The sequence below is a fragment of the Melopsittacus undulatus genome, chromosome 2, assembly GCF_012275295.1.
Source record: "Melopsittacus undulatus isolate bMelUnd1 chromosome 2, bMelUnd1.mat.Z, whole genome shotgun sequence".
Taxonomy (NCBI): Eukaryota; Metazoa; Chordata; class Aves; order Psittaciformes; family Psittaculidae; genus Melopsittacus; species Melopsittacus undulatus.
In genome coordinates, this window is record NC_047528.1 from 105,008,851 (window position 1) to 105,034,602 (window position 25,752).

General features: G+C 41.8%; 1 protein-coding gene across 2 annotated transcripts; it reads left to right on the top strand.

Annotated features, from left to right (window-relative positions):
• Positions 1 to 2,195: 2,195 nt before the first annotated feature.
• LOC101870931 (cell surface glycoprotein CD200 receptor 2-like) lies at positions 2,196 to 24,622 on the top strand. 2 transcript variants are annotated; one of them, XM_034060231.1, is made up of 8 exons: positions 2,196 to 2,513; positions 3,551 to 3,743; positions 15,463 to 15,559; positions 16,352 to 16,660; positions 18,025 to 18,261; positions 20,212 to 20,307; positions 21,372 to 21,418; positions 22,857 to 24,622. In XM_034060231.1, exons 3-8 carry the CDS (start codon positions 15,493 to 15,495, stop codon positions 22,971 to 22,973), a joined length of 873 nt encoding a protein of 290 aa, XP_033916122.1. In that variant the 5' UTR covers positions 2,196 to 2,513; positions 3,551 to 3,743; positions 15,463 to 15,492; the 3' UTR covers positions 22,974 to 24,622. The 2 variants fall into 2 exon arrangements, with proteins under 2 accessions (XP_033916122.1, XP_030900897.2); XM_031045037.2 differs by lacking the exons at positions 2,196 to 2,513; positions 3,551 to 3,743 and adding an exon at positions 6,020 to 6,175.
• The last annotated feature ends 1,130 nt before the right edge of the window (positions 24,623 to 25,752 follow it).

A 25,752-nucleotide genomic window follows, 5' to 3' on the forward strand; every position in this document is an offset into this window, starting at 1 on the left:
GGAATTGTTAGCTAAAGTGGCCTTAGTTGGTAAAAGCCAATAAAATCTCCTGGTCCTGGGTAGCTGACCTGTAGCTGAAAGCTTGACATCAGAAAGTGAATGGGGACCTTTTTAGAAAGCCAGTAAAGAGCTGAAAGGTAGGTGAAGAATAGGTATTGTAGTTACAACAACAGAGAAACCAACCAGACATTCAGCTTCTTGCAAGTACAGTCCACACTTTGGGAATTTCTTTGCAGTACAGAAAAGTGCAGCTAAATGCTTCATTATTATTTTCACTCCCACCATTTCACCCCCCTCCTCTACCAAAAAGAAGATCTGAGTGTACCCAAGAGAACTGATTTAACTCACTTGAGTACATAGAGTACAAGCACTGGACAATGTGGAACAGGAAGTCCTGCAAGGTTTTCTTCCACATCCTTGTCTAAGGTGGTAGGTGAGAGGCAAAAAAACCTCAAACCCCAAGCAAACAGAACCAAAGCTTTTGATTTTTATTTACTTATTTAACCTCAGAATCTTTCAAGGCACCCACCCAGCTGGAAAGTGGAGGCTGAGCACACCACTCATGCTTTTCTTCTTCCTAGAACCATGCCAAGCTCCATTTGTGCCTGGCACTGGAACACTTCTGAAAGAGCTTTGTTTTCCTAGGGAAAGGAAAATCTATATTCTGAGGTGACAAATGAAACTCTACTGTCCCTTAGCACTGGTCTGGAACAGGAGGATGTTGTGGTAAGCATGATTTTTTTTCTTTCCTTCAGAATTTCTCTCTGTTTTCCTGATGACCACATCAAAATTCTCCTGCTCAGAGTACAAATACACTTGTAATAGGAACTGAATTATTTTCATAATTGAAAAAGGTATGCCAGTAACCTGTTATTCTGTACATTCGTTTTAATGTCCTGAGACAGCCTGTTGGGAGCCAAGCTCTTGTCTGTGCAAGCCAAACAATTTGATGCAGGTGCCCTCTTGAGGAGAAGAAACAATTCCAAAGGAATTCTGCTTTTGGGAATTTATTGACAGTTGTTGAGTTCACCACAGCCTGCGTCAATAATTGTGATTGTGGTCAAAGTCCTAACTTTCAGCTCTTTTAGCTACTGCTCTCTGATCCTCAATAAGCCTGTTGCCTGCAACTTGAGTTTACAGGTAGTACCTGTGTGTGCTGTGGTTTGTAGTATCTGTCATCTTGTTGGTTTGTTTGTTTCTTTTTTATCTCTGTCTTATCTAAACACAGAGGGTTACCTTGTGTTTTACAAGCTCATTGCTTCAGGGGAAGGTCCTTGTACTTTTGACTGCTCTGTAAGTGCTAGGAAAGGCTTGCAGTACCAAACTAAGTGATCCTAGCTCTCTCCTCTGTACCATGAGAACTCGTGGATAATTGCATTATTTGTTTTCTCTTCTTTCCTTTTTTAGTTCAGAAGATGACTCAGATCACGGGGTTCCTCGCCAGGCCTGGAGGCAGCAGCCCTGTACTGGTGTTCCAAATGGCAGCTTTGGCAGTGCTGGTATCAGGTAAGGAGCACTGGCAAGGAAAAGCATGCTGTTGGCATTTCCTAAATCCTGTTTAGAAGTTACTTGTGGCAGAAATGCTACCTGGATTATGGGAAGGAAAGAATATTTATTGCAATAAGCTTTCAGCATGGCAATGCTCTGCAGGATGTTTCTCAGCCTTTTGTTTTCTCCATGATGAATTTTTCCCAGGGAGATAGGAGGCAAAACTTGATCCCAGAAGAGCAGTATTTTGAGCCAATCAGTATTTTCTTATTATCTTTCCATAGAATAATTCAGTAATTGGTGAAAGCAAAAACCTCCAAGTTGAAGAGAAAAACCAGACAACCCCCCAAAATATCCCCTCCCCTCATGCTTTTGCTGCCTTTTTTGAAGAAGGGATGCTCTTCTCATCTTCCATTTTTATGAAAACAAGAAACTTTATAGACCATATTCTGTCTGCATAATGCCTCTGCCACAAGGTCTGTGATAGGAAACAGATTTTTCTTCCTCTCGCATGATGGAAAATGTAATTTTTTTTATTATGGTACCTGTTATCCTGGGCGCTCTGTGCACATCTGGAGCATGAGATAGCCCGGACTTTCACAGCATATGAATGAATGGAGAAGTATGGTGAGGGAGGGGGAGCTGGGCTGGTACAAAGATCAGTTCAGTTTGCTCTGTTCCACCACAGAACACAGTATGCTGGAAGTAATTTATGCATCTACCATGAATTACCTGGAAGAAGGAGAGACCATGAATTTGAATTGCCTCATCCTGCCATCAGCAGGATCAGTCATCACAAATGGAGGCTCACTGGTACAAAACAACAAAGAAGCAAAATGAGGCTGGGTTTGGACAGGACATGGAAGGTTTGCACCACTCCTGAAACTTAAACCTCAAAAGTCACATCCTCTCTGCCTCTGAAAATTCAGAATATCAACCAGACAGTGGCCACTCTCAATGAAGAGCCAAAATAAAGAACACTGTCCTGACTGCTATGGGCCTCTTTATTAGGGTGGATGTAACAGGTAAGCTCTACGTGTCCAGGCACTTTCTAGCAGAGGGAGTTGTGAGATCACATCCTTGTCTCTGAAACGAAATTTCTGCATGCTGAAAACAGTTCATGGAGATGTATCCTCTCCTCCTAGGGTGTGAAACTGAAAATGTTTGCAGCCACGCTGTGACATGTGGAGTAAGTTTCATACTCCTCTGTCTTTTCATCTGTGCATGCTAAATGCAAGACTGACATGTGAAGAATGTTGGGGATTTGGTTTAGATTGGCTGTGGATCTCTCTGAGCTAACGAGAAGAGTTTCCCACGGGGTTTCCACTCTGAGCACCATTACCACAGCTGAAAGGAACAGGATGGAAAAAGCAGTGTGGGAAAATGTATGTCAGTCTTGGGTTAGCTGCAGGTCTGTCCCAGTTCACCCAGCATCTGCTCTGGGTCTATAGCCAGAGCTACATTCACAGGTGGGAAAGTTCTCTAAAATTGAGATCTGTGTATTTTCTTAATAGGAGACTTCTGTGTATGCAAACAGTGCAGCCTTATAGCCTCTTGGTTTTACTGTAGTGCACATGGACCTCAGGGAGGATTGGTGCTTAGAGGGAGTGGGACTTGAGATACAGCAGCCACCACTGAGTTTTTGTTCTTATTGAGATGATTTATTTTTCTCTTGCTTCATTACTTGGATTAAAAAGGGATGAAACGTGCAGTGGCAGTGCCCGTGTACAATTTCTGTACAGGTCTTAACTGATCATATGGTGTGGTGTCTTCTACTTATGTCAAGTGACTTCGGTTCCAAGCCTCCAGCAGAAGGGAATATATCTTTGGCATAACTAGCTGAGGTTCTCATCTGGTAGTTGTAGTGGTGGTGAGGTACTAGAGCTTTTTTAGGATGGTTCTGATCAGGGGCAGGCTGAGAAACTAGCTCTTATTGCTTCCAAGCTGTTCCCAGCTTTATTAAGACATAGGGACTATATCCATCTTTTCGCTTTCTAAAATTCTCTCCAACATATTTTGATTAAAAATGAAATAAAAATTCAGTTACTTTTCTGCCACTAAGTTTTAGATGAAAGAAGATGCAGTTCCAAAGACTTTAAGTTGCATGTTGGTCATTGTATCTGGTGTGAGCGTTGTCAATACCACAAAGAGAACAAAGCGTGACCTGAAACAGAACAAAGCTCTACAGGTGGATTCTGAGCTGGAGAAGATGTGGGCTGTGGTCATGATATCCTGGATAATTTTGTATGCCAAAGGTAAGAAGATTATCTCTATACCTCCCTCCCTCCCTCCCTGTTTCTTTTCTGGGGATAGATCTTATGGCTGATTTTATAAAATCACAAGCCTTAAAGGTGGATTTCTGGCATGGCCCTTATATTTAATGACTTCCCCTTTCCCACTGTAATAATTCCATAGAGGTTAGCAGGCTGAAACTCCCCAGGCAGGAAGATGAAGTGATGCCAACGAAGTTGCTTTGGTTTTGGTTTTCAGTGATTTTGCAGAAGCTGCAGCAGAACTGGATTCTGTCCAGCATCCACAGCAGTCACCTAACTCAGTGTCCAATTACTGGTCATGCCAAAACAGAACGCACAGAATGAGCACAGGACCATTGTTTTATGGACTTCAGATACCTCCTGTGTGGCTTTTGGGGAATATATAGCTAGGTGCTAATGTGACATAAGGTGTCTTGCAAATTAAACACTGAGGCTGAGCTCAGGCAGTTAATTTAGATGTGTGAAAGTCTCTTCTTGGCCAGATGACCACTGTGTATAACCTTTGAGATGCAGTCTTGCATCAGTCACTGTTTTTACCAAGCTTGTGTTTTATTGATTTGCATTTGTACATTTTGCTCCTGAACACCAGGAGATATTTTTCTTTTCTTTTCTTTTTTGTTTTCTTGTTTTACTGTGTTCATCTTTTATTTTTCCCCACTCAAGGGTTCTTGCCATGAAAATCCTGTCTGTGGAGTCTGAGCTGCTTTGCTTAAACAAGGTAATTTTTCTGAGATGCTGTAAGAACAACTTCATTTTATTATGCATGATGAACGTCTGGGATTCACGTTATGTTTCATGGCTCACTTCAAGCTTTCAAGGGACTTATTTCTGGATTTTCTGGTACTGGTTCTTTGGGATTATTCACTTTCCCTGTAGCCGCATCTACCTCCTGGGCAGAGAAGAAGGATTTTTGCCTGTTGTAGAACTGAAATTCTCTCACACCTAGTGTCAGTTCTTCCAGTTTTTGCCATCATCAAGGCAATGGATTTCTCAGTGTTGATGCTCTTTGAAAAGAAAAGATGTTTTCTTTCAAGCTGTACTTTCTGGGACTTGCCTTCCATGTGGGGAGGTTTTCCCTTCCTACTACAGCTCTCTATGTAAAGAAGGATTTCCTGGATTCTTCTCTCATCTGAAATGTCTTCTGACATGTTTCTAGTCTATCCTCTGTGCTCTTCAATTTGTTCTGAGAGAACTTGAAGCCCTTATTCATCTCTGGGCAGTCTGTGCTCAAGTGAGTGATGCACAGGAAGCAGGAATGAAGTCATTGTCAAACTCCTTGTTTTGCACACAGAAAGCAAAACCAGGCATGTTTTACCCTAACTGTCTGTAGTCTTTTAACTGTGTTGTGTCCCTCTCCCCTTTTCTAAGTATTTATGTAAATTTGCCTTCTGTGTAAGAGGTTCTCTCCTAGGACTTAAAATTTGGCACCAAAGATGGTTATATCTGTATCTGTTTCTGTGGTTACTAAAGCTTGTCTGAAGAGCTCTTCTGACCACTGCCATGTTTTTCAAGCTTGGATATGGGTGTAATGTTTTCGAATGTCGAAACAGACATGTATCTACTAAATAAATAAGTCAAGTGATCATTTATCTCCTCATCACTTTGCCAGGTACCCGATTGTTTAGCAGCCTCGAAGGGCTGCAATTGCTGCTGTTCTGGGAGCCTTTCCATCAAAGGCAGCCTGATTTGGGATTCTTGTTGGAATGAACGTGTATGTTGCAGCTTACAGAACCAGCTGCTTAAAGGACATCCTTGATTCTGAGAAGCAGTAACAAGCAGGAGAGAAGTCTTGCTAGCTGGGGGAAGGGAAAGAAAGGCAGGAAGAGCATTGTGTGATCCTATGTTTTGGGCTCCACTGAACCAATTCAGACTGCAGATATTTTTAGCACTGCTCTTCATCTGGTAGTATCCTGTACAACTACACATCAACATGATGCTTCTCTTGTAGGTTGGTGTAGCTATGTTTCCACCTCCTGGCAACTATAAGGAATAGCTGAAAGGAAACTAAAGAGAATCATGTTTTTATTTTGGCGAGGCACTAGAAGATGAAGTAGGAAGAAGCTCTTCTCTTCAGCTTGAAGATTTTTTTTAACTCTTCAAAGTTCAGTGCTCTATGCAAGGTATAAACATAGAAGCTGTTTCCAAATAGTTTGCTTTGCAGCTACTGTGAAAATCAGTACTTGAACTCAAAGATCATAAATACAAGGTGCTTGCAGCAGGACTGAAAGTAGTAACATACCAGACAGTCATTTTATATCGAGGGAGGAAGCATGAGTGTATATCCACAGTAACTGGGCACAATAACAGCCCTAGTGAAACTCTAGTCTCTGAAATACCTATGCATTCTGCCTATCAGAGGCAACAATCGTTACAGTGTTATGGGAAACACAGTCAAGACTTCAGGCATTTGATAGGTAAGTGCCCTTCATTAACAAGAAAATGTTAATTTCCCTAATTAAAAATCTCTTTCATGTATCTTTCTTTGACAACAATACAGCCAGAGCTGGGTTTTCTTTCAGGAGCTGATCACAGACCTATAGTGCCATTTCTTGCTCTTTGCCAGGTCAATGACATCTGCTTATTTCACAGGAAAGACCACCTCAGAACTGCCTTGAGTGATCAGGAAAAAGATAGTTTTGAGTAGATAGTGAAATACGTGTTTCTAGAACCTATAAAGAAATGCATGGGCTGCTAGTCCAAAACTTCTAGATTAAAATGTCTTCTTCACTGAAAACTGATTTTCAGGCTAACTGTCCAAATATGTTTTCAGCCAGGATCCCTTACGGGCATAATGATTTCACTGTTCCTTACTCCCTTATTAATTGCATTAAAGGTAGTCTGGGGAAGTTTTATGGCACATGTATGTATGAGCCTGGTTGAGTAGAGGTGCTGGACTCCAAAGTATTGAATCTGGACTTTGAGTGGGGTTATTTTCCTTGTTGTTCAGTTGTAGGAACTCCCATGTAGGCTGCAGTCAGTGTCCAAAACTTGTCTTCTTCTACATGATGTGCTACAGCACCCAGGAAAATCATCTTGGAAGCCTGTATGTGCTGAATCCACATGTTCAAAGGTGCCTCTGGTGTATCCCTTTTGATGCACTTTTTAAATTCCTTTAGCCAATGGCTTTTTATCATTACAGAAGTCATAAGCTAGGTCTGACACTAAATCATGTAGAAGCAATGTGCAACCCAGATTTCTGTTGATGGAAACTTTACAAACATCCAAATAACCTTTCCTGCTGTACACAGCTCATGGCTTTCCCAATAGGGAGCTAGGGAGGAAAAGAGGTGAGGAAAATGGGTGAGGCGGCACTGCCATCACCATTTTGCTCTCCTATCTCCATTTTGAAGATAGCTGCTTGACCCCAGACATTTGCTCTACTGAAAAGGTCCACTTTAATAAAAGAGTTAGACAGGAAGTGGTACAAATCCAGTGACGCACCCTCATTACCTGAGCATCCCTAGGTACTTTGTCACTTCAGTACAACAGCTCTAAGAGTGTGTGCATAATGCTCTATATCTATATATTGATTTTTATAAATGCACATGTTGTAGCAACATGCACATACAAGTGCCACAGCGCAGATACTTTTAACAAATCAAGATGTTTTACATGTATTTTAAGTGGGTTGGTGGCTGTGCACCACGGCACAGGCTGTATAGGCTTGAGGGCAGGGGTGGAAAGAAAGCTGTGGTCTGTGGCCTGAATGCATGCAAAGGCCTGGTGGGGAGTGTGAGGCTTCCTGAGTCTGCTTCTGACACTTCCTGACCATTCCATTGCTAGCTGACCTTTTTTGCTTCTTATTTCCCCCTCTCTCTTGATTGTTTTGTAGTGTCTTGTCTCAACTTTTCACACAGGACCTTAGGACACTGAATATGGACCCAAAAGTCCTGATGTGGAGGTAGGATGCCTGGAACAGGCATGGCGTTGCCACCTTGTCCACAGGAGCTTCTCCTCTGCACTGTGTTTTAAGCCATTCTGGGAAGATGACAAAATGAAGACCTTTTGCCATCAATGCCCACAGTCCCATGACAGCATCAATGTCTGTGGGAGCTGACCTAACTTTGTGTCACATTTTCCACCTATGGACCACTCTCTTACAAAAAGGGCAGGCAGTCCAGGCAGCTCAAACCTGAATAAGGACATGTTGTAGGACTGGGCTTCTCTGGGCTTCATACTCCCTTGCATAGAATCTGTCAGAGGTGCTGCTAACCATCTGCATTACAGGAAAGAAATGGGGGTGAGAAGTCTGACTGGAAACTACTGAGGAGAGTTTTTCTAAACCACTAATTGACGCAGAGCTATAGGTGTGAAACTGGCTCAAAAGAAAGAGATTTTTTGACAGCAAGGAAACCTGTATGGTGAGGGAGGAAATGTGCATAGCAAAAGCATCCCCTTTGGTCTGTTACACTGCACCAAAAGAATGTAGACAGTGATGAATGCCACCCTGACATAGGTGTCACAACTTTAGTTTGCATTTGAGAAGTGGTTTGTGTAGATTTTCCAACGTAAGCATGGGTCCAACATAGATATGGGTTTCTATTTCAGGTACGCTCTGTTACGTAAGTGGTATGTTCTACTTGATGTAAAAATCACATAAATGGAAGTCACTAGAGAAAAACTATTGAGCCTTCTCCTTTCCCATTTGATAAGTGGTGTGGATTTCATATTTGGCATCTTTAATCTAGCTGCTCTATAAAGAGAGAAGAGACAACGCTTTCCCTTTTGAAACATAAATAAATAAACCTACTTCCACATGATGACCCTGAGGATGGTTGAGTCTGCAGCTCCTTGAGTCTGGAGGAGCTGCCTCCTAGCTGAGTCTATTGGGGATTCCTGAGACTTGTTGCAGGATGTTCACAGCTCTCCATGGGAAGAGGAAGCTGTAGCTTTCAGAGAACTTTGCTGGGTGTGAAGGAGCAGTGAACAGCTGAAGGAGAGAGGCCTGGTATTCCTGACTCTACCCATCCTTGGTGTTGCCTAAACCACGGCTAGTTATGCTACACATTAAGATGGATGGGTGAGGAAGAACCATCTGGGGTTTTATTTCTGCTACACACCAGTTCTGCTATTTCAGTTCTTTCTGAAGTGGGAATTATTTGAGATTTTCATCTTTGCATGCAATTCAGTGTAATTCCATCCTGTTCGTCTATGGAGTGGGAGGCCAATCACTTCAGCTGAAAGATGGGAAGGAAACTTTCATCTGGGGAGCTTGAGATGTGCACTGATTCTTACTGAAGTGTTCAGAGTTAAGCGTCCACCTATAAACCGCCTCTATTCTCTTCATCTCTGAATACTTTTTATTGGATTATCCATAGCTCTGAAGGCAGTAATTGTACTTGTGGGTTGTTGGTTCCCAGGTTCTACCTGGAAAACTGGCAGCAATGTGCAGTGAGTCAACAAGAAGCAGGGATTAAAGGAGTTAAGGTCTTGAATATCTCTGTTGTACATAGATCTGGCTGCTGGAGTATTAGGATTGAGTGAGAAGTCCCTGAGGTTAATGATCCACAAGTGGTAAGGGGATACTGTAGGACCAGGAGCAGAAGCTGCTGAGCATGGCCATGCTGGTGCAGTGACCATGCAATTAGGGGAGAATTAACTACAGCTAAAAAATAAATCCTTTTTCTTGGTCTTTGGAAACTGCAATATAATTTCCTCTGGATATTTTAACCTACAAGTGTCTGGTTTTAATGGCTTCATTATCAGCACTGCTTAGCCCTCATATGTTTGCTGACATTGTTGGATGCTGCAGATGGTTTATACCTGGGAAAGTCATGTGTTAGATACATGGACTATTTTTTTTTTCCCATACAACAGAAAATGTTGAGCAAATGTCTTCTCTCTGAAAGGAAATAATAGGCTACTGGGGTTGGTGTTCTTCTGATTCATCCTTTGTTCCTACTCTCCATTTGCAACACTGGGTCACAGTGCTTTCCAAAGAGGCTCGCTGCAAGGCAGCTACAGATGTGAGGTTTACAACTTGGCTCATGTGGTAACTTCATGGGAGTAAGCTATTTTCTATGTGGGCTCTTGTTAAGAAGGAAGATATTTCTGAGCAGAGATGCCCATCTGCTTTCTTGAATTACAGCTACTACAGATATAAAAAAAAACCCAGACAAAACCCTCACCTGCTGTATGGCATTTAGTGATTTATTTTTTCCTGGGGAAACAGAAATACTTTGTTTAATGTTAGTGTTAGTATCTAAATATTAGTATCTTAATGAATTCAGCACACAGACACCACAAACCTCTGTGCTGCTGGGGAAGAAGCTTTGGACCTGTTTACCTTCAGGTGTATGTTACAAAAACACTGCAATTTTGCATTTCTTTAATATAACGTGTTCATAATTGTCTTGGGAGTACCTTTATATTAGGCTAGTTCTCTTTCAGAAAGCCATCTACCCTCTGCTTCCCAGGCTGTAGGGAAAGCTTTACAGTTTTACATATTTGGAACTGAATGAAACAAGCTCACGAACTGGATGGGTTGAATTTCACAGCTACAAACCATCTGTGGCTTCCACTGATGCCAGCAAGCATATGATAAATAGGGAGCCTGAGAAGAAAATCCACTATGGAGGCACAGCTCCTCCAGTTGCTAACAGTGCTAACAACCTACTGCTGTGCTGGTAACAGGGCTTCATGTATGCACTTCCATGGCCAGGGTATTTTTCAGAGAGTAAAAACGCCAAAAGGCTACAAAGTCAAACCAAAGGTCTCTTAGCACAGCAGCATGTCAGCAGCCAGCTGCAGATGGCTGAGAACAGAACAAGAACAAAACTTCTCTCTCCTGAAACTTCTCAGTTTCTGAGAATGAGCAGCTTTGGCAATATCTGCCTGCTGCCCCAGGACATTCAAGGTCTTATATATTGTAACTTCATTTCCAGTAGGGGAACTTGAGGAATTGCTTGGGAGAAACTGGAGCAGCAGTTGAGCCAAGTCTGTCCCCTGAGGGGGCCTGGAGGCTGCTCCCAGACCTGGTGCAAAACTCTTCACAAACAGAGAAGAAGCTGCACGAAAACAGCCTGGCCCCTGAGATGCACAGGGGATGCAGAGCCATGGACACTGCTGCTGCTCCGTTTCTTCAGGTAACTCTTACAACTGACAGGCTCAGCAGATTGTGTTAAAAATTTGTGGAGACATGGGAGCACCTCTGAAATTGCCATTTGAACTGCTCCAGATGTTTATTGCAAATGCAGCAGCAGTGGGTACCCCCGGCTTTGAGAGCTTCCCATGCTCAACAGGACAGGTAAAAGTGGAGACTGATGTGGGGATGTTGAAAATATGGCATAACCTGCATCTCTCACTTCAGAAAAGGTGTTGGCTGCCTGCAGGCTTCTGGGTCGGTTGTTGTGTGGTTGGCAAGTACCCAGTGTAAGGGTTCCTGGTCTGCCTGAGATGACAGCGAACCCTGTGTGGGGTGCAAAGACTCGCACCTCCAGAGAACCCTGCTTCCTTCTTGAGAGCTGAGTGATAGAGGAGCACAGTTTTGAGAAGAGACGCCTTGGTGATAAGGTGGAAACACCGAATGCCTTGTTGTGGATGCTGCTTCTGCACGAAGGCTTCGGCCATTACAAGTGTGGGTTTGGATTTTAAATAATGTAGCCTTACTTTGCATAGCAGTTACCTTATCCTTGTATAAGAAGAAGTGGGAGAGTTGACAGAGTCACGTGGAACTGCTTCCTCTTCTTGCAATCTCTTCCAGCCCTCCTCTGCCCAAAGACACCAGGGGTTACAGTGAACAGGCTTTAAAGGCAGAGTCTTCTCTAGCTTTTAAAATGTGCTTCTACTACAAAGCAGAGTCATATTTTGCTGAGCCAATGATAGGAATAACTATGTGACACATTGGTTATTCTTTAAAACGTGGTAATGACTAATGCACTGATTGATACCTGGTTCTTCATGATCTGCTCCTTCAGGTCATGTTAATACATATTTTCATTATGTTGGACTTTGCTTGTATTTAGCTGATTTTAAAGTGGTGCTTTGTATAGCTCAAGGCTTGTAGTCTGCTGTTGATGTGTAATAGCAGACAACTTCAGGTTGTGGTTTGTTCTTCATCTCAGGAAAGCAGTTTTGTTTCCCTCATTTTAACTGTGTCACATCCTCTTCGGGGGAGTGTGCAACAAGATCGTTTGTTTTCACTTGGCTCTTTCAAGGGGGGGTAGAAGCTGTGTCTGTCTGCGCATCAAGATCTCAGAAGCATTAATGAGAAGAAATCAATGAAATGTACAGCTGGAAACAGAGACTATTTGGGATGGACAGTTCTGAACTGAGATAGTTCTTACTTCTTTGCAACTATACCCAGGCCCCTCCTGAGGATGCCAGGGGAGCTCTCTGCAGTTCCCTGGTGCACAGCAGCTGCCTTGTAAGCAGCAACCAGGACCAGCATCCACGTTGGAGCGGCTATATGCACTAACATCTCTCCACTCATCCCCAGAACAGCACGTATCGGAAGACAGGAGCACACTGGCACTGCTGCTGTTCATCTCCCATGGCTGGAGGGCTCCTCTCCAGGCTGACAACCCGGTAATGTTCTTCCATCCTCAGTGTTCACTGGGATGAATCCAAGTGTGAGCAGTACCGTTCCCCAGCTGGAAGGCTGAGGCTAATGGAAGAGTGACGCACACATTGCATGGTTTTGTGCCAGCCACTGCCGTAAAAGCTGAGTAAAAATTGTAATTTATTTTAATGTAGTTATTGAGGCATTTTAATTCCATCAAAGGAAATAACATGAGACAATCTACAAATATTCATTTGCTACTTTTAAATGGATTTGATTCAGCTGTGCTTGGTTTCTCCTTTACTTTGAGATTTCTCGCTTCCAGTCACAAGTATTCAATGATTGTGAACCTTAAAAATTGCAGTCTAAATGCTGCATTTCATACATGAATATTTAAACAGAGTGATATATTCTGCTCTTTCTGTAGGGCCCCATTTTTAATCGTTAATGCCTGCTCTTTTGAGCAAATAAACCCCATATATATGTGACTTGTATGCATTTAAAAAAAGAAGATAGCTCTCTGGGACAAGTTCCAATATGACAATATTCTGTTTATGAATATTTATAGAGCCATCAAATTTGGTGAATACTGAATTTGCTGATAAACACTGTGGTTTTATTTTTCTTTTGAAGGAGACAAAAAAAATATCTGTAAATTGGGTCAAATTGAGAACAGAATTCTGGTCAAAAAGCATTTATTTTATTTGTCGGTTTAAAAAAAAATCAAACCTTCAACCTTTTTGATTGAAAGCAACTTTTGTGTGCATCATTCATCCAAATGACAAAGAAACCCCCAAACCTTTCAACAGTATTGAATAACATAAAACAAAACATCTAATTTGTGGAAAAAAAGTTAAGTGGATAAAGATGAAACTTAGGAGTTTTTGAATGTTAAGAGCTACGTTGCCTGTTGCAAATTAAGAGCAGAACACTGATCAATGTGGTTGCCCTGGCATTGATTCAGGTTGCAGTGAAAGCTTTTTATCAAGATACATCAGTGTTTTGTTAGAACTGCGAAGAAGACCATTAGGCTGTTGTCTAATGTGCATACACATTGTGTTGTGTTTAAGAAGGTGCTATTGGCTCTAACACTCGGTTCATGAATGTGGCAGTATTTGTTCTTTCTGTACCACAAGTATTCTGTTTTTTCTTCTGTGCATCAGGTGTCCTCACTTGATGTATTTTACATTTAAAATGAAATGTTTAATGCAGCATCATTGAAGCCTGTTACTTTTACAGCAATTGATAGCAGATCTGTGTGCACAGAACCCTGGCTGCCCTTTCCTCCTCCTTCCAGCACATGCTGAGAAGCATACCTGTATTTAAATAGGGGTGCAAACAGTACATGATCTAAATAGCCTAGAAGCAAAGTCCTGTTGCAACACATACAATGTTTCTGAATCAACCATTGCGCTAAGGTACTTGTTTGTCTGGTGCGTATTAGGTTTTGACTTGAGAATGAAAACAACATATCAGTATTTCCCATGGGATGGAAACACAGTTTTCCAGCCATCTCTAGCTGCATGTGACTGATTCAAAAGGTAAAAGAGGTACAAATGATGGTATAAAGGAGAGAATGACAAAACATCTACCAAGGAGACAATCTAAGGAAATGCAGAGGAAAGTGAGGGAAAATGAGATAGCTTTATGGACAGGCTACACAGAGGCTCGAGGCAAAAGCACAGCCACTGGCTTTTGACAGTAGCATCAGAAGCTGCAGTTAGGACATGGCTACTGTAGTGTTGTGGAAATAAGCAGATACTCTGAGACTTCAGCTTTATCCCCCATCTGGCTGGGGACAGAGTGGTGCGTTGGTTGTGAACCCTTCTGTGACAGAACCAGCATGAGCATCTACTGCATGAGGGTGCTTGTCCCTGGGATCTGAGCAGAAAAGCCTGGGAGCTGACTGCAGGAATATATATGTATATTGTTCACTATAGTGTAGTGCAAGTTTGCCATGCCAAATTGGGGTCATTTACATAGGATATCTGACTGTAGGAAAGTATCAATGATGTTCTTAGCCAAAGCCATGTTCAAGCAACAGCTGAATGGGTTTACATCAAAATTCTTCACTGAGAACCATATATGTTTTGATTGGAAAGCTTTTAGTTGGCATGGAGCTCTTTGTGTGAACCAGAAAACAATGTGTTGGGATAACTGCACTCCTTCAGTCTTACCAATGAACCCGTCCTTTTGCCAAAAAGGAGCTGTAAATTTGTGAGATATGGTTTGTTAAAAAGTATATATCGTTGTAGAATAGCAGAAGTTACCAGATGCCTCTTCAGTTCACTGTGTCTCTGAAAGCAGGAAACAAACTCACTTGTTCTTGATCTCTTGCAATAGGATGGTTGCCCTTTTTGTTCTGCTACAGAAGTAGTACCCTTCTACTACCCTTCAAGAAATGAAAAGCATGCAAGAGTTAGGAAGCATTTCTTTGTCAAATAGTCGCTGAAGTCTGATGATGTATAAATCTTCCTATACATGTGGATTATTGATTATTCAGAAAGAGTTGTAGTGTGTGCATGTTTGCTTTAACAAAACTTTTTTTCACCTTCTGCAGGTAAGACTATGAGGTGGCAGCGAGAGGTCTGTAGCTATCTTTGTGCTAGCCAACTGGGCATGAGTAGTGAGCAACTAGAAATGGCTGTAAATTCCTGCAGATCTGTAGAAATGCCTGTAAAAGGAGGGGGCTGGTCTTTTCTCCCCAGTAACAAGTGATAGGACAAGAGGAAACTGCCTCAAGCTGCAAAAGGGAAAGATTATACTGGATATTAAGAAAAAATTCTTCACCAAAAGGGTACTCAGGCATTGGAACAGGCTGCCCAGTGGTGGAGTGGTGCAGTGGTGGAGTCACTCTCCCTGAAAGTGCTTAAACCCCATGTAGATGGGGCCCTTGGTGGCATGGTTTAGTAGTCGACTTGGCAGTCCTCGGGTAATGGTTGGACTTAAAGGTCTTTTCCAACCTAGTTGATTCTATGATTCCATGAAAATGGTATCAGAGATCCTGGATTTGTTTGTAAGCAGTAGTGTTTTCTTTTACTTTCAAATCCCTTTTTTTTTACTTCAGTACAAAAATGATACTTGACATGGGGTCTTATTTAGAACTTCTGTTTTCAAAGGGAACTGAGGTTTTACTAGATGTTCCCTTTGAAGGGTTTTGCACAACAATTTGTGACTACATGTCATCTTCTTTGCCTTCAGTTTATGCAGTGCTGATTCTTTCTGCTAAAGATGGCTCAGACATGGGCAGTTCTGGCTGCATTTCTTCTCTGGCTGATAAATCTGGTTAAAGGGCCAGGTAAGTACGGAAGAACCCAAACTATGTGCAGGACATTTTGGTACTCTGTATTTCCCACTTACCAGTACACTGAAGCTTCACAGGTCATCAGGGGGAATTTTTCTTACTGATTAATGCGAATGCAAAGAGTGATGTCACTTCAGCTAGCAAAATAACTGTGCCATGCAGGGTCGCACAGGATATCTGATAGGAATCTAGCACAGATCATCTGAAGACACATCTCCTGTTCAACTGGGACAATGTCGGAGTTATGATTTCTAGTAAAAAAGGGATATACATATGGCCCTTACTAAATTTGCCTCGTGAACTGCTGCACCAGGTGATCTTGTGTTTTAACCCTGCTACAGTTGTATGTTCCACCTCTATCCCCCTTTTCACTCACACTTTAACCAAGGTGACTAATTCAGTAAGACAATATTGTTAAGTAGTTTCCCTTCCCTCAAGGCTGAGTCTTGCCTTCCCAATCAGTTTTACAAAGCCCAAGTTAGTGATAGAAATCTGTTGCCTAAAAAAGAGATAGAGGACTTGCGGCTCATCAGCATGCATCACATACCTTCACAGTGTCCATAGTGGAGAGGCACCATCTCCACTGTGTTTCCAGACATCAGAGTAACAGCAGGAAGCTGGATCTGGAATCTGAATGCTACTTATATGTGTCTGCTCAAAGCAATGTGTTCCCAGGGCTGCCAGCACAGTAAACAAGTAAAAATTCCTAAGTGTGATGAATCCAAGGGTTTCCTGCCTTTGACAATGGCTGTAGCATCATTTTTGATGTCTTTTCTTCTTATGCAGCTTATGACATGGTGAGTGTGGAGGCTGGTCATGAGGTTGTGTTGAGTTGCCCTTATGTCTCCAAAGCATCCTTGCTAATGGTGATATGGAAGATGAAATGCAGCACCTGCTGCTTGTTGGCCTATAGAAGTGATCACAATGAGACAAGGAAGCTAAACTGCAGTGAGAGGATGACATGGAAATATTCACCTGACAGTGACTTTGATCTTCGTATTTACCCTGTGACCCTTGGCGATGAAGGGAATTACACCTGTGAAATTGTCAGCACTGCAGGAAATTTCCTTTTTTTCTCCTTTCTGACTGTGATAGGTAAGAAACAACTTTGGGGGTGATTTTGTTGTTTTTTTTGTGTGTGTGTATGAAGATAAAAATTATTTTCTTTGGTGATAAAAGATCTAAATTAAGAAGAAAAGATGTAAGCTGATGGAGATGTGGCTGTATGTAGAAGGGAAAAAAGCTTGAGGAATTACATCATAGGAGATGGCAGTTCTAAGGTGAATTAATCTGGGGGTTTTGGGTTCTGGGTTCTGTTTTTTAACCTCAGGAAAAGGGAAGGTTTTAAAATGCACAAACCCAATAGTCTGCAGAGTTTCTGAGGGGGTTCCTTGGGTCTAACACGAGGTTTAAATGTTGCATGAATGTTCATACAACCAGGAGTATACTTTTGGTTAAGATAATGCAAACAGAAGATATCAAATAAATACTGCTGCTATGTGCTGAGCAAGAGGATGCTGAACCAAGACTCTTGTCTGGGTAAGAGCTCAATAGGAAGGAAGCAAAAGTTTCAGGACACTATCTGAAAATATTTCAGTCTTCCAGAAATACTGAAAGCTGTCTGTAAGACTGTATCACTAAAATAAAAATTGAATTAATCTATTTTCAACATAGGCAAGAACAAAAGAATATTAGGAAACAGAATAAATACATCAAATAATCTTTTTCAGATAGGCAGGTAAACTGTCTAGATTTCCATTAATTAAAAAAAACCCAAAACAACCAAAACCAACACGGGGGAAGATTTTGTGTCTGGCCATATTAGTCAAGTCTTCTGAATACAGCTAAGAAATACGGGAAATCAATTCTGGTACTGTATAATTGCTATTATTCATTTTTTGTCACTTGATTTATGTATCTTTTTTGCAGGGTCTTGCCCTTCTGATACTGTCTTAGGTATTGTCCAAGCCTTGTCCTGCTTAGCCAAATGCAGACTATGAGTTGTTTGATTCCAGGCAGAGCAGTTTTGTCCAATTTCTCCTTTATTCCCCTACTATCAAATTATTGATTCTACTACACAGTCTCCTAAATATCTCAGCTGGAGCTTCAGCAAGATGTGTTTTCTTCAGTATGCACTGCCATACTTACAGATCTTTGTTTAATCCACTTCTCTCTGTCATCCCCATCTTCTTCTGTTACTCCTGTAGTCACCTCTTGGGCAACATGGAGAAGCAGTACTATCAGATTCAGGTAGCTAGTTTTGGAGATATTCACCTTGGACTTTTTGCTGTATTTTTCCCCCCTGAAGATCGCTGGTGCTAATATTCCAAATTATTTTAAAATCTCTTAAATTGTCATGCAAAATAATAAAAAACCCCATTTATTCTTCATTTTCTCAGTGGGTGATTTTATACTGAACTAGAAAAAATGGTTGTGGCCTTTTTTTCTGTCTTCTGTAGTCCCTCCCACAGTGACTCTGACCTTTGACAAGAGCACAGGGGCAGTCTGTCAAGCATCTGCTGGAAAGCCAGCTGCTGATATCTCCTGGTTTCCTCCAAATATCGCCAGCACCAGTGAAGTCCATCACCCCAATGGGACAGTGACCAGAGTGAGCTGGGTCAATACCACGCTTTCGACTGTCACCTGCCTGGTTACCCACCCAGCTACAAACCAGAGTCTGTTCCTAGACTTGCCATGTAAGTCACATTGTTCTGCATCATTATGCTCTTGGGCTTCATTGTGCTGTTCCATGCAGCTGTTCCCACTGAATGCCAGGGCTCTGCAGATTTTTTAATGGGGTTATATGCCAAATTCCTATTGCATGTTGACAGAGAAATTAATAGTTTTGAGTGAGTTTCTATACCTTGCTTGCTTCTTTCTTTCCCTGTTATACTTTACAAGAATTCCTCATTCTTCTTTTAATGGTTGACCTTGGCTGGCTCCCTTGGTGAGCTTCGTGCTCATCAAGCTGCTCTATCACTTCCCCTGCTCAACAAGACAAGGGGAGGAAAATAAGATGAAAAGCTTATTTGTCAAGATAAGGACACAGATTATTCACCAGTTACTGTCACGGGCTAAACAGACTGGACTTAAGGCAATAATTTATTGCCAGTAAAATCAGAGTAGGATTGTGAGAAATAAAAGCAAATCTGAAAGCACCTTCCCCTCATCTCTCCCCTCTTTCTGGGCTCAGCTTCACTCCCAGCTTCTCTGCTGACTCCCCTTGAGTTGCATCATAGTTTAAGCCCAGATGGTAACTCAGAATCACACAGCCATTACTCACCCCCTTTCTTCCTCCCCAGGTGGGATGGGAAAGAGAATCAAAAGAAAATCAATCAGGTTGAGATAAGAACAGTTTAATAACTAAAGTAAAATATACTACTACTACTACTACTAAAGGAAATGGCAACAGAGAGACTACAAAACTAAAAGGGGAAAGGAAAAAACAGCAGTAAGCAGCAGTGATGCCCAAAACAATTGCTCACTACCCACTGACCAATATCCTTGCCAACCTGAGCAGTGATTGATCCCTTCTGGGTAACTCCCTCCAGTTTCTGTACTGAGCATGACATGCTGTGGTATGGAATACCAATTTGGCTAGTTTGGGTCGGGTGTCCTGTCTCTGCTTCCTCCTGGCTTCCTGTGCCTCTCCTCAGTGGCAGAGCATGAGACTGAAAAGTCCTTGATCAGACTAAGCACTACTTAGCAACAACTAAAATCATCAGTGTGTTATCAGCACTGTTACCAGACTAATGCTAAAACACAGCACGGCACCAGCTACTAAGAAGAAAAATAACCATCTGAAAACAGGACAAGTGACACATTTTTGACTGGCTCAGCCTTGGCCAGCAGCAGTTGTGTCTTGGAGCCAGCTGACATTGGCTCTGTTGGACATGGGGGCAGCTTCTGGCATTTTCTCACAGAAGCCACCCCTTCAGGCTTCCCGCTGCCAAAATCTTGCCTTGCAAATGGAACACATTGCTTTGGTAACCTTTTTAATCACCAATATCAGAAAAACTGCTTTCAGCACCCACCGTGATGCAGCTCACTAATTTTGGTGTGAAGCTTTATACCCCTGAAGTTGAATTTTGTCCAGCTTCCCACAGTGGTGATGGTCTGGAGAAAAATTCATTGGACAATGTCTGTCTATGACTTTCAAATTATCTTTCCCAGGGCCAAAGGTAGCAAAGGGCAAAATTCTGGCTCCCAGCTGACAGTGCTGGAACTGTTAGAAATCTGTTCCAGTAGGATTTGTAAGAACAGCTAAATAAGTGCTCATATCACCAAAATATCTCAGTAGAGGCATAAAGGACAGAAGTCAGCATAGACTAGCCATTAATAACAGCATTTTGCAGGAGTGGCTTGTCATTTCTATTGTTGCAGGGCTACTATCATTTGAAGAAGAGGAGACTGTGGAGGCAGATGAGTTGAAAATGAGTGTGTTTGTTATGTACAAATGGCTGGGTTTGTGAGGCAGCTTCTTATTGCTGGTTGGCATCCAGATATCTCATTGGTGTCTCTCAGCTCATATGAGCTGTGGGGGTAGAGGATTAGCTTTCTGCTCTGGGTAAGGAGCTAGTAACATCATGTAGGCAGTCAATACTGACATTTAGCTTTGTAACTAGTTTTCTTTTCTTATTTCTCAGACACTTCCCCCAAGCTTGCCTTTTTTCTGCTAGGAGGATTTGCATGTGTTGCTGTTGTCAGTGGTGTGACATTATGCTTGTTTTTTATTTGCAGAGGTAAGTCATTTGATGACCCTGAAATGTATTACAAATCCTTTGCTGACTATATGTGCAGGTACAAGCACATGTACTTCATTGCTGAGAATGTGGTGGGAAGTGTGGATTGAGGAAAATGTCCACAGATGATGTATTGTCCTTTTGGAAATGTCTGATAAAATAAGGGGTGGAGCTTTAAAACGAGTCTGGAGTTTTGTCAGAGTAATAGTTACTATGATATTAATGCATTATATATACGGCAGAGAGCCATCCAGGGTGAAGATGGATTCTTTCTGAGATTATGGTAGGTTTTGAGGTTTTAGGATTATTTTGATTGTTCTGCATTTACCAACAGAAAATTCTATGCATAAGAACGACAGTTCACAAAATAGTCTAACGACTCAACACAAACAAGCTCTCAATTTCCATCAGCAGTCATACGTTTTCCCTTGAGCAGGTGTAATCATCCCCCTGGTACACTAGCAGTTTCTCAAGCTGTATAGATTTCACAGACACTGGGTCAGGCTCATACTGAGAACTCAGATATTTTTGCTACTCTGGGAGTTGTGTAAGACAGCTGTGACGGGGTATGAATGGAGTAAAAGTCCAAATGGGGGCTTAAAATGGGAGGAAGTAAGAATAGCAGGCTGAAGGCAAGAGTTTTTTCAGGAGTGCAGGACATGGTACACTGGGGGAAGGCAATGCAGAGGTGGATAAACTGTAAATAGAGAATATGCTTTTGGGGCAGGTAAAGAGAGGAGAAAACATGCTCAGATGGGTTCCTTAGCCCAGCGTGTGCCTGCAGAACTGAGGAAAAATTGTACCTATGTCAATTCAGTCGTATCTCCCAAGGTGACCAAAAGTTTCAGTGAAGGGAAAAATAAAACAATAGTGCATTTAAGAGTGGGACATAAACCAGTAAGAGCTCAACTCACAAATGCAACTGTATTTTCCATTCCAAACCGTTCTATGATTTTGAAGAAAGTCTTTCAGCAGCTGAGGGCAGCAAGGGGAGAGCTCTAAACATCACAACTGTGCACCTCACCCCATGAAACCATTTTAATTTACTTATATCCTATTTTCAGCTCTCCGGTTACACAAATTGGCACACAGGTCGGCAGCACCAGTTGCAGTAAGTGACCTTTTTTTTGTATTTGTTTGTGGTTTGCATTTTTTTGTATATTCTTCACCAAAGAATGTAATTTCATTGGAGTGCGTCTCTCTGACAAAGCTCTTATTTATCTCTGTGTGTACTTGGAGGGGAAAATGAGGAACAGTGTATCTGTGAGAGTGTCTATTGTTTGGATGATCCTATCTTTATGTATATTCAGAGTATCCAAGTAGTTGTTTAAGCACTAGATCGAGAGTGGTGTAGTGCATTTTCTAAGAAGACTATAAATCACATTTACAATGCTGGTGTTAAAGCTGAATTTTAAATCTCCCAGAAGTTAATGTTTTCACATTTCAGCTTCTCAAAGTAATCTAAAGAATGTGTATTGCTGCTGATGGCAAACATTTGCCTGGTTAAAGATCAGAGGAAAATAAGACACGCATTTTCCAATGGTGTATTTCCTTATGCTGTATGTGGGTGGACCAGCGCATGGGTAGCTTGAGATTACTCAGATGACAGTCCTGGTCGGACACTCCCTGATTGCCTAAGCACCCTTTTCCAACCAGATTTTCATATCCCACATGCCCTTGGTCATCATGCTTGTAGTAAGTGTGGTTAAAGCCCTTCCCAAAATCTTAGCTTGCGAAGCCAAGCCATCAATCAATCAATTAGAGACAAACACAGCTATGAGACTTACTATTTAAGTTGCAACTCAAACACTTAGAAGCTAGGAAACAGCAGCAGTGATAAATTTGCCACTGCAACTTTTACTTCCTTTCTTTTTTTTGTTGTGATACATATTTAGCAGCATGATAATATGCAGCTCTTTCCTCAGGACTTCTGCCTTGTTTAATGCATACTGAAAGAGCAATTATTTCATATTTCGTTTTCTGCTCACGGTTAAATTAATGGCTGTGTGCCTTGTTTGTTGCAGACTAGTCAAGCAGTGCTCTGAAGTTAGAGTGATTAATTTCCTGATATCCCCTTCAAGGGCATTCAGGACAACTTGGCTGATAAGATTGGGAGTTGCAAAGATCAAAGTCAAAAGCTTCCAGTAATTTTAGGTGCCTAAACTGGATTGCTTGTGGCCTGCCTGTTCTTTTACAGAGCAGTTAGGATTACAGAACTATATTGCTCATTATTATCTATTTTGCTGAAGATACCAACATTTCAAAATCTGCTTTCAATCACATTAAGAAAAAAAAAAGATTCAAAGTCTGTCCTGTTCAGACTTTGTGAAGGTGGTTGCTGCATCCTGCTGTCAGTTTGGATTTCACCCTCTGTGGCCTATCTCTTTGCTCACAAAGCTTACAGAAATAACTTCACAGTTCTTTTGCAAAAGTAATGTTATCTACCAGATCTCTTCTGGTCTTAGTTTTTGTTTGGACTCTATAAGTATGATGGTTCCATTAAATTCTACAATGTAATGCAATGGTTCATGTTTTTCTTTATGTTGCAGACTAAGAACGTCAGGTCCCCACCATCATGGGTGAAAAAGGAAGCAGTCAAGCCTCCTGTCTTATCAGAACATATCTACCAGAATTACAGTTCAAGAACAGTATATATGAACTATTGACAGTGTAGGCACAAGCAGTCTAACACCAGCTCAGCCACTGATGTTACTCAGTTACCTGTACTTCACCTAACAAATCTCAGACCTTACCGCATCGCACACCAGCAGAACACTCAAAACTGCCCCACAAAAGCATTTCTTTCTTGACCCGAAGAAAGTGGCTTACCTGTTTTAGTAAATTCTTTCTCTCTTTCTCAAAGTATCAATACAGCTCTTGAAACATTTGAAAATTTTAGGACCAAGTTAGTTTAATACCTATCTAACTGTTGTTTGAAAATGGACTCTGAGGTATGTGCTGTCTTTCCTCAAATTAGTGATTGACATACTGTGCCAGAGGAACAGACTGCTGGTGAAAATGCAGCACATTTTCCATTTTAGCAACTGGATTCTCTTTGTAATTTTGTGTTGGAAACCAGGAAGTGACACAGGGGTCCCCGAAAATACAGAAGGTCAAAGACACACATCCAACAGAAATGCAGAAATAAGAGTGTGGCTTTTTGGTTTATTTCTTTCTTTTTTCTCCTGGGTATGTAGTGGCAGGGTGACACATGGCACCTGACATGTGGCAGCTGAGAATCTAGAATTCATCATCTTTGTTTATTTCTATTTTTTTAAATGTATTTCTTTTTCCATTAAACTTGCTGTATTCATGATAATGGAAGAAAAAAGCCATTTGCATACAGTTTTGGTTTACCCAACATAAGAAGGACACGGAGCTGTTGGAGCAAGTCCAGAGGTGGCCATGAGGATTATCAGCGGCTGGAGCACCTCCCATATGAAGACAGGCTGAGAGAGTTGTGTCTGTTCAGCCTGGAGAAGAGAAGCTGCTTGGAGACCTCAGAGCTGCTTCTGTTATCTGAAGGGGACTACGGGGATGCTGGACAGGGACTCTTTTGTCTGCTTTTGACAATCACAGTGCAGGTGTGTTGTGAGTTGTAGGATGCAAAGCTTTCCATAATTCCTTTGCCCCAAACAAAATGCTGAAGAGTACGATCTAAGAGAGGCAGAGGAAATAGTCAGGGTGATGAGGCAGGATGATGGGGGGAAAGACCTCTGGAGAAGCATCACTGTGATAATTAGCTCTGGTTGAAAAGCATGGTTTCCATGCTCATGATTTTATTTTCCCCTTTAATTTGTATTTGGTAGAATCAGTCCAGTCGTACACAGTGTGTCAGCATTTCCATTAACCTACAAATTCTGAGCAGACACAGTGCTTGATGTGCTGAAACAAGGTGCTCAGGCAATGAGATGGGTCCCTTTAATGATGCAGGTACTTGTTAAAATGGGCTTTGCTGGAGGTCCCACAGCTCTTAACAGCCATGTGGGCTATGCTTTGCCCAATTTCTTATTTCTGAGATGGCCCAAGAGCCAGTCCTGCTTCAGCCCCTCAGAAAATCAGCTTACAGCGTTGTAGCACGTGTTTACTGTCAGCAAAAAGCTGTAGTTATCAGCCCACAGATCAAGGGAGCCCACATGTTGCAGGCATTAAAAGGGCTCAGCTGCCTAATTGTTGCATCTTCCTTTTGCAATAAAATCAGCCCTTGTGCTTTTCAAGCTGTTGTGTATGATTAATAAAACTTATTAGGCCAAAGAGAACAATGTGGCTAGTGTGGGTGATTGTAAGGAAGGCTGGGACATGAATAATGCTTCTCAGCAGAGTGTAATAATTGAACAAGCTCACTTAATTTTCAGCTCATCTTTTGTGTGTGTTATAATACTGGCACAAGTGGTAGACAGTTTCACATAGAGAGTTCGTTTCTTTTTTTAACTGTCCGCAGTTCACTGGAGCTTTTGACCACAGGAATATGTATTACATCCCAGCTGCCAAGAGGTGACAACAATTCCAGTGGGCCTCTAAGGTCTGCTAATAGCATTGTAACAATTCTAGCGGCCTCTCAGGTCTGCTAATAGCATTGTCTTTGAAAGGAAGAAGATAGGATTAACCAACCAGGAGGCCCGTGCATACACTGTGAGAGTAAGGGCTTGGTGCTTGGGGTAACACAGAGAGATCTGTGAGTTGAATGATTTTGTCTGGAAGCAGAGAGGACAATAGAAAAGACTAGAGAAGGGTGTTGACAGAGCACACGAGTAAGACTAAGAGGGCAAACATGATGTTGGGTTGTCACAGCTTAATTCTTAATAATGTGATTATTGCTTTTCCATTCACACTGCCTGTCACTGGGTACCTTAACTGCACATCATGAGTATGAAGGACAGGCTTTTGTCATACAGGAAGCTCTCAGCACGGGCTTTGATGTATTCCTCTGTGTGCAATCAACAAAGAACAGTGTGTGTCATGTTTCTTGGTCTTATGAGCTGCACACCAAAGAGCTAAAAAGCCATGAGACACACACCCCAGCAGGCAAGGCAGAAGGAAAGAAAGGCCTGGATGCTGAGGCAGGGTGGGTGCAGGAGCCCTTCCTGTGCTGTCAGAGATGTGTCCTCCTGGGCTGGCTGCTGGGAAGTGCCCGTCTCCCACCTGGATTTAACTTTGTAGCTGATCTGTTGAATATTTTGAGAACAAAAAGAAAATCACTTCAATGTTCTTTGTCATGCTGATTTTGTATGGGATAGGCATCTTGGCATGATTCAAAGAATAATCCAGATTATATATTTGGTCTCTTGGAGGAGGTCTAGAAAACAATCAACTTGAGGATTTTTGGTTGGTTTTTGTTTTGAGTGTACTTACCATTCTTTTTATCCTTAATTGCAAAAACGCCTTTGGTGATCTTTCACTGCATTTGCGCTGAAGGCAAATTTACACAAGGCAAATGTTTAGACT